This window comes from Neoarius graeffei, chromosome 12 (genome assembly GCF_027579695.1).
Source record: "Neoarius graeffei isolate fNeoGra1 chromosome 12, fNeoGra1.pri, whole genome shotgun sequence".
In the NCBI taxonomy this organism is placed as follows: Eukaryota; Metazoa; Chordata; class Actinopteri; order Siluriformes; family Ariidae; genus Neoarius; species Neoarius graeffei.
This window is the reverse complement of record NC_083580.1, coordinates 63,438,454-63,453,626: the sequence shown is the minus strand read 5'-3', so window position 1 is coordinate 63,453,626 and position 15,173 is coordinate 63,438,454. Positions and strand designations below refer to the sequence as shown.

Below are 15,173 nucleotides of genomic sequence, written 5' to 3'. Positions count from 1 at the left end.
AGGCACATAAACGCGCACGGCGCTGGGTTCCTCAGCTCACTCTCTCTAATTACCGTCTCTCTGCAAGAACACAAGAGACACACATAAATAAATTGCCAGCAATCAGACACAGGTGAAACTCATCATGTGTTACCTGCCAGTTCTACATGACTCCTCGCCACCCACAGCTGACACTCAATCACGCCCCCACTGCCACAGTTACAATCAGTAACATTATACATGACAAACTGGTCATTTGTTGCCTCAGTACTCCTCTTTGTTTTCAAGGTTCTTATGTCCATATATCTAATCACTGCTGTTTCGAGCTTTTCCTCTGAAATAGTACCATTATAGTCTTCTACTGACTTGTCCTCACTGAAAACGGGCCCTTCTAGTAACAAAATGGCACTCACTTTAATGGCTGTGATTTGTATAATTGCCACCACACGCTGAGCTCTATTCTACTGACCTGTCCTCAATAGAAATGCGACGAGAACCAAGAAAACTTCTCATGCTGTTTCTTTTAGCCTTTACTTTGTCCTTCTCTCTTTTTCTTCATTAATTCACTCTTTGCCATTAAAGTAATACTCTGTGTTTTTAACCTGGTCTTTATTTACTGCATCTGTAGTATATGTACGAATACTATGGACAATAATTTCAACACCTTTCCATGTAGTGAGAAAACAACACAAAGGATGTTTGCTTGAAAAACACTTGTAGTGAAAGATACTGAATTTTGTCAATAAATATTTAAAATATGCGACTGTATAACGTAGTCCTAAAACTACAGTCATTACACTCTAACAATAAACTGAGATAAAAACAGATGAGAGACAATATATAATATAAATGTAATGTAAAAGCTGCTCTTATGTAATTTTTTTCCTAAAACAACAACGGACTAGTACAGTAGAAGCAATGTTCCTGAAGGTTTTTGGAAGCAAATTTCATATTCAATCCATTTATTCTGTTCACAGGTATATATCAAACGTAGGTAATCTTTTGCAAACTTAATTCAGTGCTATGCAGCAAAGTATTTTCTTAAGAAATGTTTGCTTAAATATAACTCTCAGCTTTTTAGTGTAGGTGTGTAAGCCCACACGGCCTACTGCAAGAAGAGAAAACAAATAATGATCAGGCAAATATGGCATAGCTGTGTCACTTAGCAATTCGCAATTACACCCCTTTCTTGTCCTGAAATCCTCTAGCTAAATGCAAATCTGTGCTAATCTACATCCCAAACTATGACACATTTCACATAAATATTTATTGGCATATAGTGTATGTGAAGTTTGTCGGCATCTGACAATCACACCCATTTGATTTAGTCCCCCTTTGCTGTGATAATAACCGCTACTGTTCTGGGAAGGTTTTCCATTAGATTTTGGAGCATGGCTGTTGGTATTTGCCCATTCAGTGACAAAAGCATGAGGTCAGGCACTCATTGGGGTTCAGTCAGTGTTCCAGTTCATCCCAGAGGTGTTCAGTGTGGTTGAGGTCAGGGTTCTGTGTAGGCAACTCAAGTTCTTCCACTCCAACCTTGGCAAACCATGTGTTCATGAAGCTCGCTTTATGCACAGGGGCATTGTTGTGCTGGAAAACATTTAGGCCTCTTAGTTCCAGTGAAGGGAAATTGTAATGCTAAAGCTTCCAAAGACATTCTATATAATTGGGTGCTTCAAATGTTGTGGTAACAGTTTGGAGAAGAACCACATATGGGTGTGATGGTCAAATGTTCACATATTTTTTGGCCATTTTTTGGTTGAGGATATATAGTATGTGTTGTTCTAGCAACTGTCCATAGACATTTGCTATACAAGTTTTGAGAAAGCAGATTTTCTGATGTTTTTCTTGTTACAGTGAATTTTATTGGAATTATTTTTCATAGAAATTCCACATACATTGCAGAGACTGGAACTAAAGGTTGGGAAACACTAGATTACATGTTTAATTTCCCACACATGCTGTTATATCAGCCTTTAAATGCATGTCTCCAGTATGTGACTCCTAAAACTCTGAAATCCCAAAATTGCATTTTATTCAGCAGCTTGGCCATTGGGGCAGAGCCTCAACATCCCCACCCCCATATATATATATATATATATATTAGGGTGCATCAGTTGCCCCCTAAAAATGAAAAGTTCCTCCAATCATGATGCATTTTTGTTTTTATGTTCCTTTTGGTAAGAAAACACACTGGGTGAAATATTTTGACAAAATTCTAAAGTTTAATGGTGGCACCAGGAGCTCAAAGTTATGGAAAAAGCTGCGATATATTATATTTAACAGTTATTCCAAGAAATCAAGTCATACATGAGCTAATAGTGCCGAGTCAGCTATAACCCATGTACAATGTTTTATTCTATCCACATTCACTGGATTCTGAGAAACAGAGCATTTTTATTTTTGTTTCTGCAAATTTGATAAATAAAAACTTTATACAAAATGTCCGACAAAATCATTTCCGCTTAGAATGTAAACAAACCAGTGAAATGACAGTAGCAATTTGTGAAAAATGCGATAATAATCTCATCTCATCTCATCTCATTATCTGTAGCCGCTTTATCCTTCTACAGGGTCGCAGGCAAGCTGGAGCCTATCCCAGCTGACTACGGGCGAAAGGCGGGGTACACCCTGGACAAGTCGCCGGGTCATCACAGGGCTGACACATAGACACAGACAACCATTCACACTCACATTCACACCTACGGTCAATTTAGAGTCACCAGTTAACCTAACCTGCATGTCTTTGGACTGTGGGGGAAACCAGAGCACCCGGAGGAAACCCACGCGGACACGGGGAGAACATGCAAACTCCGCACAGAAAGGCCCTCGCCGGCCACAGGGCTCGAACCCAGGACCTTCTTGCTGTGAGGCGACAGCGCTAACCACTACACCACCGTGCCGCCTGCGATAATAATAATTCTTGAAAAATAAAAAAAAAAGATACATTCTTACCGTCAAACACTTTTATTCCATATAATCCTGCTTTTTTTTTTTTTGGGTTTTGTTTTCAAGTAGAGTTTTTATTTCGTCCTCGGTTAGTTCAGCAACATGATCCGCCATTTTGTTTTTCTCTATTCACAGTATATGAGCTGATAGCCTAGTAGTAGGATAGCCGATCAGAGCATGCGATTGCTCATAAACAGTGAATGTGGATAGAATATAAAGTGATATTCCATTGGTTTGGTTGCCTTTGTAGATGTCGAATGATTATACGGTAGAACACTCACAGCCCCATTTACCTTCATTGAGTTTTTTTTACACCAAGTAGTCAAGAATGAGAACTTGACCAAGCCCTATTAAAGCCCCATTGAGGCAGGAATCTTGGCAGAGCAGCAGATAGCACAGTTAATAACAGTGTTGCCAGATTTTGTTCCAAATTGGGCTCGTTTAAAAATACTTGACAGCTGCCAAAATCTAGTTTATAGCAAATAATTGGAAATGAAATAAAATAAACATCCACAAAGTGTAGTGTAATGTAAGTGTCCGCTGTGTCTATGATGCACAGAACCATTTCTATTGTAAGATGTATTTCAAAGATTGGGAGAGGGAAAGGCAGATTATGGAACTGATAATGTGAGTAACAGAAATGTGTCTACTACAGTGACTGTTTTTAATGTAACGGCTGAGAAAAAGAAATAAAATGTGCCAAATTGTTTGTCTTAGTTGCAGGTCTTTTGTGAGATTTTTTTTTTAGGTTGTGCTGGATGTTTTGCTTAAATCCAGTAGTTCTGGTTAATGATATTACCTTTTCTGTGTGCACCTTATAAACTGTGATAATGGCAAGGGGAAACCTGCTGTAATGAACACAGCTGAACAAATGGAGTTACTCAAAACATTCACAAAGTCAAGTGTGATAGCCTCTCAACTGTGTCATTATTAGGTGGGGTTTACATTAGACCGTATCAGCGGATCATCAGATTAACGTTTTTAAAACGATTAGTGTGCACACAGCAACACCAATACACGATTCGCGTGCACACAGCAACACCAATACACGGATACGCTCGGCTCCGCAGGCATCCTGCGCTCCAAATCACTCCGCCCTGAACAGCGAGTGCCCTCTGGAGGGTGCGCACTCCGGCCCTGCACAGCTCACAGAGCGCGCGAGTATAGCACACGAGCAGTGATTCGGGACTGAGCCGCTGTGTGTGTGATCCCAGTGCATATCACTTACCACTTGCAAGTGGAAGGATGGCAAGCCTAAAGACAATCATAACTACACAATGGGCAGTATTTGCATCAGTATTTGCAGTATTTTCATACTTTTATACTCTTTAATGAAAGGTGATACAAGGCGGAAGTCCGTGCCGTTTTTCAGCAGTCGCGTCACATGACCAATGCCAGCGAATCAGGAAGGTGGATGTCACAGTGACGTTGTCCAATGACGACGCCAGCTAGAGCCCAGCACAGCGTATCCGCGTATTCTGAATGTTTACACAGCACCGGATCAGACACGATCTGGATTGAATACGTGGACGCTGGCGGATTCCCGTTTCCCGGCGTTTCCAGGCGGTTTAATGTAAACGGACAGTGCATCCGCGAAGAAAACGAGACAGATACGGTCTAATGTAAACTTGGCCTTAATGTTGTCCTTTCCCACCAAAACCTATGGTCACAAGCCACTGCTGATTATTTGGCTATTGTGAATAAAATGGTTTTACAGTATTATGGAATTTTGTAAAACTGTTGTTGTTGTTGTTGTTGTTGTTTTGTCTTTGTGCAGATGTTAAAGATACAATGCCTTTAAGAGTTAAAAATCACAGTTGACCTGCAAGCATACTGTACATGCACCATGACAAGAATCTGTGAATGTAATTTCCTTTTAACGAGGCTGTGGGTAAGAGTGATCTACTGGTTAATTCCAGGTGTCACGTCTTCCTCAGGTCTCCTTTTGCCGCAGTGGCTGACTATTCCCTGACCAGGAACAACGTGATCCAGCTTTGTCTAGAACTAACCACAATAGTGCAACAGGTACGCAACACTAGAGCTACAGCTTTCTCAGTCTGCTATTTTTACTGACTTGGCAAAGTATTTTAAGTCCACGAGATATTTTTTAAGGGCACAGGTTTGAGAGTGGGGCGATTATTTCAGGCCAGAGAATTCCGTCGAAGAAGGACAGAGATGTTCTTTCTCAGTTACAGCTCTGTGCTCTGGACTGAAATAGTGTATCTGCAGCATGGGGCATGATGACAGCTCAGTTCCTGTGGGAGGAAAGAGAAACTGATGTCCCAGAACTTTGCATTTTAGAATTAGGCCATAATGGTGTGTGTGTGTGTGTGTGTGTGTGTGTGTGTGTGTGTGTGTGTGTGTGTGTGTGTGTGTGTGTGTGCACTGCAAAAAATTGAAAACTGAATTTGAGGAGAAAATTACTTAATACTAGTGAAATTATCTTTCTGCATGGACAGATATTTTTACTTGGTAAGACATCTTAGAATAAGTTGGTTGCAATCTAGAACTAGGTTTAATAATCTCAGAATTGGTGTCTTGTACTCTTCTAATAGGAAATGCTAAATCGTTTCAACTATTTTCAAGATATTTTCACTTGCTAAGATATCATTTTTTTGTAGTGTGTGTGTAAGAGAGAGAGAGAGATCTGTCTGGTATTTTTAAGCTGACTGACATGCATGTTGTGTAAATATATATTATATAATAGTCCTAATTACTGCAAGGCTGTGGCCAAGCAACACTCCAAATATGTCGCCTGTTAGTCATAAAAACGTTCTAAAGCTGGACAGCGGAGTTCCTCTTAGAAAGCAGTCACCACCACCCACATGCTTGAGAGCGGCCGTACGGAGTCGGTAGCTCAGGGTGGTGCAAGGAAGCAAGAAGATGAGGTGAGAAGAGGAGGAAATGAGCAAAGGAGACAGAGAGGAATAAGAGAAGGCATAGTGTGGGAGGGCTGACTCACTCACACCACACTCATCTGTCTGAGTGGGAGAGGGAACTCAAGTATCACCAGCACCTCAGAGGTGATTTGGCTACTGGGCCAGCAGCGGCACACATACTGGCCTGCTTCACTTGCTTTCATTACTAAATAATTAGCATTTCCTGTTGGCTACAGGAGTATAGGCAGTTCCACTTGTGGTTACAGACACAACAGAACTTAACCAGAAACTGTATGTTTTTGCACGTCAACACATTTGTGATACAGACTTCCATTACTCACTATAATAGCCAGTGCAACATCAGACCCTGCCTCAAACATGTCTTGAATCATTGACTGTACTTGTATTATGCAGAAAATCTGGGTTTTTTTTTTATAGATATTATGTTAATTGGTATTCTTTCCTTCTTTTTTCCAGGACAACACAGTGTATGAAACGGAGAATAAAATACTGCATGTGGTAAGAGAAGAAGTGTATGTATGTCTGAGTGTGTGTGTGTGTGTGTGTCTGAGTGTGTGTGTGTGTGTGTGTGTGTGTGTGTGTGTGTGTGTGTGTGTGTGTGTGCGTGTGTGATTTAAGAGCACTGCAGCTCATCTGTGCCACATTGCAGTGCCGGTCAGGACACCACTGCCCTCCTGCTATAAATACCATGACAGAACCACGTGCCTTCTCAGACAGACAGAAAGAAATCTTCAGCTGCTGCACCTAGAATTTTCTTGTTTTAGTTGTGTGTATTCAGGCATGAAGGGACAGGGCAGAAAATGAAAGATAAAAGAGGGAGATGGATGAATAGGTGAAGCTATGAGGACAAGTTTGTTGTAGACGAAAAAGAGATGTAATGCAGGCAGTCTGTCTCATGACGATGCTGCGATCACACAGAATCTCTCATCCTCAGCACAGATGGTGTTGAGGGGCGTCACAGTGACCATGCAGTCAAAAGCTCAGCATATTGCAGCACGGCAGGGGCTCTTCATCATGGCAGAGGGAGAGAACGAGCTAAACTCCTTGGTTCCTCAGCTAAATGCTGTATTACATCCAAATCACTATTATCTGATGTATATATTTTATGTGCATATAAATGTATATATATTTATGTAAAGCTGCTTCGTGACAACGTCCATTGTTAAACGCGCTATACAAATATAATTGTTATGAATATTATTATGTTCATATAATAATATACTATATATTATATTTAACAGTTATTCCACGAAATCGAGTCATACATGAGCTGATAGCACCGAGTCGGCTATAAGCCATGTACGATGTTTTATTCCATCCACATTCACTGGATTCTGAGAAACAGAGTATTTTTATTTTTTGCAAATTCGATAAATAAAAACTTTATATAAAACGTCCGACAAAATCATTTCCACTTAGAATGTAAACAAGCCAGCAAAATGACAGTACCAATTTGTAAAAAAAAAAAGCTATAATAATAATTATTGAAAAATAAAAAATAAAAAGATACCTTCTTACTATGAAATACTTTCATTCCATATTTTGTTGCTTTTTTTGTATTTTTTGGTATTTTGTTTTCGAGTAGAGTTTTTATTTCATCCTCGGTTGGTTCAGCAACACGCTCCACCATTTTTTTCTTCTTCTTTAGGTTTTTTTTGGCGGTTGGTGAGCCAACTTAAAGGTGTATTACCGCCACTGACTGGGTTGGAGTGTGGAACAGGAGATATGGGGGGGAGACACCATACCACGGGCGATTGCTCTAAGACAACGAGGGAGGCTCAGCCTCCTCTATAAATGACGAACATCGTGTAGGAGGAATTGCGCTAGGCTTATGTTATAGCCAACCTTATAACATTGCTATTTCAGATCCAGAATCATAGAAATATATGTGCTCAACCCAACTACAGTGCGAAATCATTCCGTTATAACTTTCCCCAGTTCGCCTAATGTGTGCGTGAGTTTCTCCCCCTCGTGACAACGCGATGCAGCCCAGCCTCAGTGGACTTTAATGGCATTTGGGAGCTATGCGCTTTTCAATATCAAAATGCAAGACGATTATTGGACAAATACTGCGAAAATGCCCACCCACGGAGTCTCACGGACTCCCAGCCTCAATGGACTTCAATGGCATTTGGGAGCTATGTGCTTTTCAATCTCAAAATGCAAGACAGTTATTGGACAAATACTGCGAAAATGCCCGCCTACGGACTCCCAGCCTCACATGGGAGGGACATGGCAGTTTCCGCGAGGAGACTGGTGATTGGTGAAAGCGGCCGGATATTTTCTTTGATTGACAGCTCGTTTCAACTATAGACAGGCAGCGGTACAGTGTTGCCAGATTGGGCGGTTTTAAGTGCATTTTGGCGGGTTTTGAACATATTTTGGGCTGGATAACGTCAGCAGTATCTGGCAACATCAGTTCAGTCCCATGCGGATTCGCAAGTGCTGTGGTGTATTGTATGAGATCAGCTTACATTTCGATTTCATTCATTACATACGGTTTCTACCAGCTTTTTTAGTTTGTATATATTTTCATTGTAAATAAAGTGTAAATATAGTGTTGTCAAGTTTGCTATCTTAGTTCCAGAAATTTCGTTTATTTGAGTGACTGAACTTGAACTTGAGGGGGCTAGTCAGCTAGCAAGAAAGCTGCGCACGGATGCCAAGCATTGCTGATTTAATTTTGGCGAAGCCATTTGCCAGTCTTCCTTTCGAGGAAAAAATTAAAATTAAAGAGCAGGGTAGACCAACGCCTCAAATTGACTTGGTGAAAAAGGTAGGGAATAATACTCGTTCCTTTCAGCTCTCCTGGTACGAGAAAGTGAATTGGCTAACAGCAAGTGACCCACATCAACAACAGTAAATAGGCTACTTTAGTAATATGTCATGGATGGACCAAAAATATAGAATCTATTTAAAATGTTTATGCTGAGTATATTATATTGGAATATATGTTTTTCTGGATATGAATTAAACACAGCTACAATTTGGAAAACATTTTTAAACAAAAACACACCCAAGGTCAATTTTTAAACAACATGCCACAATTTTAAAATGTTAAAATATACCCCCCCCCCAACACCACCATCATGTATATTGGACAGTAGGCTAATGGGCCAAAAGAACCTGTTATTTCACAGTTTGTGACGCTGCCAACAATCAGCCAGATCAGAGGCAAGAGTATGGGCAAAACTGATGTGTTTTTTCTTTTAAAATCTGGAAATATCGTAACCGACCAGCCTCCCCTGTTTGAAAGACTACCAGCCGCCACTGCACCATACACACACGCACACACACAACTATATTCTTTTAGTTATTTCTTTTAAATACTTGATAACAAAGTGATATATCTGACTTGATGCGCTCCACCATTTTGTTTTTCTCTACTCATAGTATATTACCTGATATCCTAGTAGTAGAGTAGCCAGTCAATCAGAGCGTGCGATTGCTCATATCCAGTGAATGTGGATAGAATACAAGGTTATATTAAGTTTATATTATACATTTAAGGTTATGTGTTTATATTTTAATGATAAAAATTGGCAAGACTTTGCAAGATCTTCGATTTTTGCCCCCAAATCAACTATAAGAAGCTTTTAAGATTATCATGAAGTCTCTTATACTTTGCCTTTCCCTCATCTTCAATCCCCCTTTCTGTCTCTTTTCAATCTTTAGTGTAAGATGCTGTCTGATGTATGTGACCATATTATCACGCTCTCTTCAGACCCCATGGTGTCCCAGGCTGCTCACCTTGAGGTGGTGCAACTGGACAACATCAAATCGACAGAGGGGCTGGTGGGTGTCAGGACATTCTCTACTCTGTTCTCTCTAATCTGCATTTCTCTCTCATGTTAGGAGTTTCACCAAGTAGCAGGGTAAAGGATCAATATAAAATCAGTCTGGACTTGTCTGATATACACATACAGATTTTTTTTTTTTTTACGAATGCACATTATATTACTGTGCATTTCTCCCTGTTCATGCTTTACAGTATCTGTCAGTCCAGTACAGTTAAGGAGACGTGACCTCTGAGCTTGTCAGTCACAGCGAGAAGCGTGACATTTATAGCTGTCAGTCCCAGTGAAGCAGGCATGGCCACTCTGCTTCTCAGTCATGGTGAATGAGGCATGGCCTGTGGGACTTTCAGTCTCAGTGAAGGAATTGTAGCCTCTCTGTATGTTAGTACCAGTGAAAGAGGTATGGCCTTAGTACCCATTAGTCCCAATGAAGGAGGAGTGCTCTCTGTCTGTTACTTGGGACCATTCCTCAAAGTTACATAACACTTTTCCACCAGGATCTACCATGACCCTGAATGGAATAAAGCTTTTCCTGAAAACGAATGAATGATATACTGTGCATTATAACAAGTACAAATTTGTATGTAATTTCACTGTATTGTATCACATGAAAATAGCTCTAAATTGTATTGGATTAAAATGTTGACAGTCCTAAAATCTCGGAAGCAGAGATACGCATTCTTATTCAGAGGGTCTGGATGTGTGCTGCATGTAGTGGCTTAGGGTAGCTTTGAGCAATAATGCTCTCACCCACATATGCACATATACACCAACATAGACACAGAATGGCACACTGCAGCACTTTTTGTCAATGCTGAATGGAGGCAGAGCAGAGGCAGATAAAAATAAACCTTCTCTCACACACAGTTTCTTTCTTCTCCCCCTCCCCATTCTGAAGCTTGTGTGTCAAAGTCTATTAAAGTGTGCATGTGTAGATGTGTCTATTCTTTGTGTGACAAGTACTTGCAAGCATCAGCTCTAAAGTGTTTGTGCCCTTCCCCTAGGGCATGTACATCAAGTCGACGTATGATGGCTTACATGTCATCACAGGGACCACAGAGGGGGTGAGAGCCCATTTTTAATACTTCAGTAAAATACAAACCTGCCAGACAGGTAAGGCCTTTCAAACTGAATTATTAACCAACCTGTGCTGTGCTTTAGAAGGATTGAAAACAATGGCACGCCTTCCCCTTTCCCAAGCAACCCCACCCTCTGTTCAAACTATATGTCACATACTGTACGTTGCCTTTGATGCAGGGATCAGACTGCATGATATTTTTGTCTTTCACAATGGTCACCATGTCAGATTAGGCAATCATAGTGCCATAAATTATTGCCATGTCTTTGGTTATGTTCACATTACCAGGCTGAGGTGACTCAAATCTGATTTTTTTGCCTGTTTTTCTCCTTCTCGACTGATCATGTACAGCTGACAAACTTTCCGTCCTCCAGAGCAAAACGTGATGCATGCATTCGCTACTAATGTGTCCATTTAGTCAGTTTTAATACCATGAGTCATTTCACAAATGACATTTTTTTGTTGGTGGTGATGCAGATAACTCTTGCAAAAACTCTTGCGTATGCATGCCGTTTCGGAGGACAGATGCATTCACATTACAGTTAGATACAGGTCACTTGTAATTCTGAACGTGAACCATCAAGATAGGCAAATCCGATCTGAGCAAAAAATCAGAGTTGAACAAAGAGGCTTGTAATGTGAAAGTAGCCTTAGTTGGGAGGCTGGCAACACTACAAGTTTGAATCTGACCAGTCATTGTTCATGTCCTTGCATGTCCTTGGGGAGGAGGGTCAAGAAATTGTCACTCATGGCTATCAAGGAACAAATCATGGGAGTGGTCAAATTAGGCAAGAAAATACAAAGAATTCTGACATGCTAGACTTTTCTTCAGGGTGTCATGGTCAACATCGCTGTTCTGTGATTATGTCACTCCCCAAGACCCGTTCCTCATTCCTGATATTCATGTTCAGCCCAATGCTGGAAATCTGTTGAAATCCTGTCAAAATCGGGCTGAATCCTTGTAGTCTGATCCCGGCATTAAAGAAACATGGTTTCTTAGTTGAAGAGAGTTGAGAAGCTCAGCTTCAGCTGGGGTTGAAGTTCATTTTTTGGGGGAAAAATGCAAACATCCATCCATCCATCCATTATCTGTAGCCGCTTATCCTGTTCTACAGGGTTGCAGGCAAGCTGGAGCCTATCCCAGCTAACTATGGGCGAGAGGCGGGGTACACCCTAGACAAGTCGCCAGGTTATTGCAGGGCTGACACAGAGGCAAACAACCCTTCATACTCACATTCACACCTACATTCAATTTAGACCCACCAATTAGCCTAACCTGCATGTCTTTGGACTGTGGGGGAAACCGGAGCACCCGGAGGAAACCCACGCAGACACGGGGAGAACATGCAAACTCCACACAGAAAGGCCCTCGCCGGCCGCTGGGCTCAAACCCAGGACCTTCTTGCTGTGAGGTGACAGTGCTAACTACTATACCACTGTGCCGCCCAAAAATGCAAACAGAAGCCTCTTGCTAATAAAAACAGGCAATATTGCAAATTACTGTTTATTTAAAGTACCTATAAAATTCTCTGATTATTAAAGCCCTAGAAACACTATTAAAAGCTACAGTACACCTTTAGGTCCTCATTTACTAAGATACCAAATAAAAAGTACTAATTTGTATGTGCAGGGGAATAAATAGTTTGCCTTGTTCATGGGTTTGTTATAGATAATTTCAAAGAATTTTGTGAATGGCATCACATGCAGGGTAGGGGGAGGAAACAATATGTAGATCAGATGTTTACTTATATGTGCTAGTGGTTCTCAATAGTTTGGATCTCAAAGAGACTTCAGGAACAGTGAACTGAAATTAAAACCCAAGTATAACACAGATACAGTGCTCAGTGTAAATGAGTACACCCCCTTTGAAAAGTAACATTTTGAACAATATCTCAATGAACACAAACAATTTCCAAAATGTTGAAAAGACAAAGTTTAATATAACATCTGTTTAATTTATAACGTGAAAGTAAGGTTAATAATATAAACTTAGATTACACATTTTTCAGTTTTACTCAAATTAGGGTGGCACAAAAATGAGTACACCCCACAACAAAAACTACTACATCTAGTATTTTGTATGGCCTCCATGATTTTTAATGACAGCACCAAGTCTTCTAGGCATGGAATGAACAAGTTGGCGACATTTTGCAACATCAATCTTTTTCCATTCTTCAACAATGACCTCTTTTAGTGACTGGATGCTGGATGGAGAGTGATGCTCAACTTGTCTCTTCAGAATTCCCCAAAGAAAATAATTTCTTTACACCACAAAGGTGAAAGCTATAAGAAGATCAGCAAAGCTTTACTTATCAGTCAGAATACTGTAGCAAAAGTGGTACAAAAATTTAAGAAAGATGGAACTGCAACCATCTCACAGAGACATCCAGGTTGTCCACGGAAGTTAACACCTCGACAGGAGCGTCTTCTGATGAGAAGGGTTGAAGAAAATCGGCATGCAAGTTCACTGCAGTTATCTAAAGAAGTGGAAAGCCAAACTGGGGTGACTATTTCCTGTGACACAATACGGCATACACTGCAGAGGAATGGCATGCATGGATGCCGTCCACGAAAGAAGCCTCTCCTAAAGCCCAGGCACAAAAAAGCCCGCCTAGAGTTTGCCAGGGCCCATGCTGACAAAGATGAAAACCACTGGGACTCTATACTCTGGAGTGATGAGACCAAGATAAATGTTTTTGGAACTGATGGCTTCAAAACTGTATGGCATCGCAAAGGTGAGGAATACAAAGAAAAATGCCTGGTGCCTACAGTGAAACATGGTGGTGGCAGCGTCCTTATGTGGGGCTGCATGAGTGCTGCTGGTGTTGGGGAGCTGCATTTCATTGATGGCATCATGAATTCACAGATGTATTGCTCTATACTGAAAGAGAAGATGCTACCATCACTCCGTGCCCTTGGTCGTCGTGCACTTTTCCAACATGACAATGATCCTGAACACACATCTAAGGCCACTGATGGATTTCTGAAAAAGAACAGGGTGAAAGTGATTCAGTGGCCAAGTATGTCTCCTGATCTGAACCCAATCGAACACCTATGGGGAATTCTGAAGAGACAAGTTGAGCATCACTCTCCATCCAGCATCCAGTCACTAAAAGAGGTCATTGTTGAAGAATGGAAAAAGATTGATGTTGCAAAATGTCGCCAACTTGTTCATTCCATACCTAGAAGACTTGGTGCTATCATTAAAAATCATGGAGGCCATACAAAGTACTAGATGTAATAGTTTTTGTTGTGGGGTGTACTCATTTTTGCGCCACCCTAATTTGAGTAAAACTGAAAAATGTGTAATCTAAGTTTATATTATTAACCTTACTTTCACGTTATAAGTTAAACAGATGTTATATTAAACTTTGTCTTGTCAACATTTTGGAAATTGTTTGTGTTCATTGAGATATTCAATGAACACAAACAGTTGTTTGTGACAAAATTCATTGTTCAGTGACAGAATGCTCCTTCCCAAGTGCAGGATGAACAGACTCAAAAACTCCTTTGTCCCTCACGCCATCAGACTGTACAACTCCTCTCTGGGGGGGAGGAGGGGTAACAGGAGGACAGAGGACGGGAAGGAGCAGTAGCTTAGCCTAACAATAAGCAATACCGGACAATGTGCAATATAAAGTGCAATATCTCTCCTGCCGCCGCCCCCCTTTTTTTCTTCCCTCCTTCCCCCTCTCCCTTCCTCTCTTCCCCATATCTTATTCTTTTTATATTTGTATATGCAAATACTTAATTTATTTTAATTTATCTAGAAGTTTTCCTCTGTTTCTTTTCTCTGTTTATCTGTAATGATGCTGCTGGAATCTTAATTTCCCTGAGGGAACCCTCCCAAAGGGATCAATAAAGTTTTATCTAATCTAATCTCATCTAATATTGTTCAAAATGTTACTTTTCAAAGGGGGTGTACTCATTTACGCTGAGCACTGTATTTAAGGCAGCAAGGCATGCTGAAAAACTGTTCAAAATACAATATGGACCTAAAATAAAGGAGTGTACACTTAAAGGTAGACTGCCTTTCAGATTTTTCAAGTGTAGGTCATAAAAAGAATTTTCCCTGACACCCAGTTATTTTTGTTTAGTGGACCAAAAGCTACTGAATCACAGACTTCCAATTTTATTAGTTTTTTTTTAAATAGAAAAATTTATAATTTTATGTAATTTTATTTTCTATTGTTTACTGTTTTGCCTTTACCTCTGTAAAGCACATTGAACCGCCACTGTGTATGAAATGTGCTATATAAATAAACTTGCCTTGCCTTGTCTTGCCTAATGAATTTAGGGCCATGTGGCCCTAAATTCTCCGCTGTTTTTGCCTGCTTCACCATGACCTAATTCAAGATACTATGTCATGCATCACGTGGTGGGCTTTCCCCGTTCGTGCAAGGCATTGTGGGATACAAATTTGAAACAGGAGAAAAAAATGAAGGATGTGAGTGTGCGAATGAAACG

General features: G+C 40.5%; 1 protein-coding gene across 3 annotated transcripts in view; it reads left to right on the top strand.

Annotated features, from left to right (window-relative positions):
• The window catches only part of cnksr2b (connector enhancer of kinase suppressor of Ras 2b), a 126,565-nt gene that overhangs the window by 61,456 nt on the left and 49,936 nt on the right, over positions 1-15,173 (top strand). For 2 of the 3 annotated variants that reach the window (XM_060936186.1, XM_060936185.1), the window contains exons 4-7: positions 4,851-4,956; positions 6,288-6,329; positions 9,507-9,626; positions 10,633-10,692. In XM_060936186.1, the coding sequence (XP_060792169.1) occupies positions 4,851-4,956; positions 6,288-6,329; positions 9,507-9,626; positions 10,633-10,692 (328 nt within the window). The remainder of the gene's footprint in view (positions 1-4,850; positions 4,957-6,287; positions 6,330-9,506; positions 9,627-10,632; positions 10,693-15,173) is intronic. The other variant, XM_060936187.1, reaches the window with a different exon arrangement.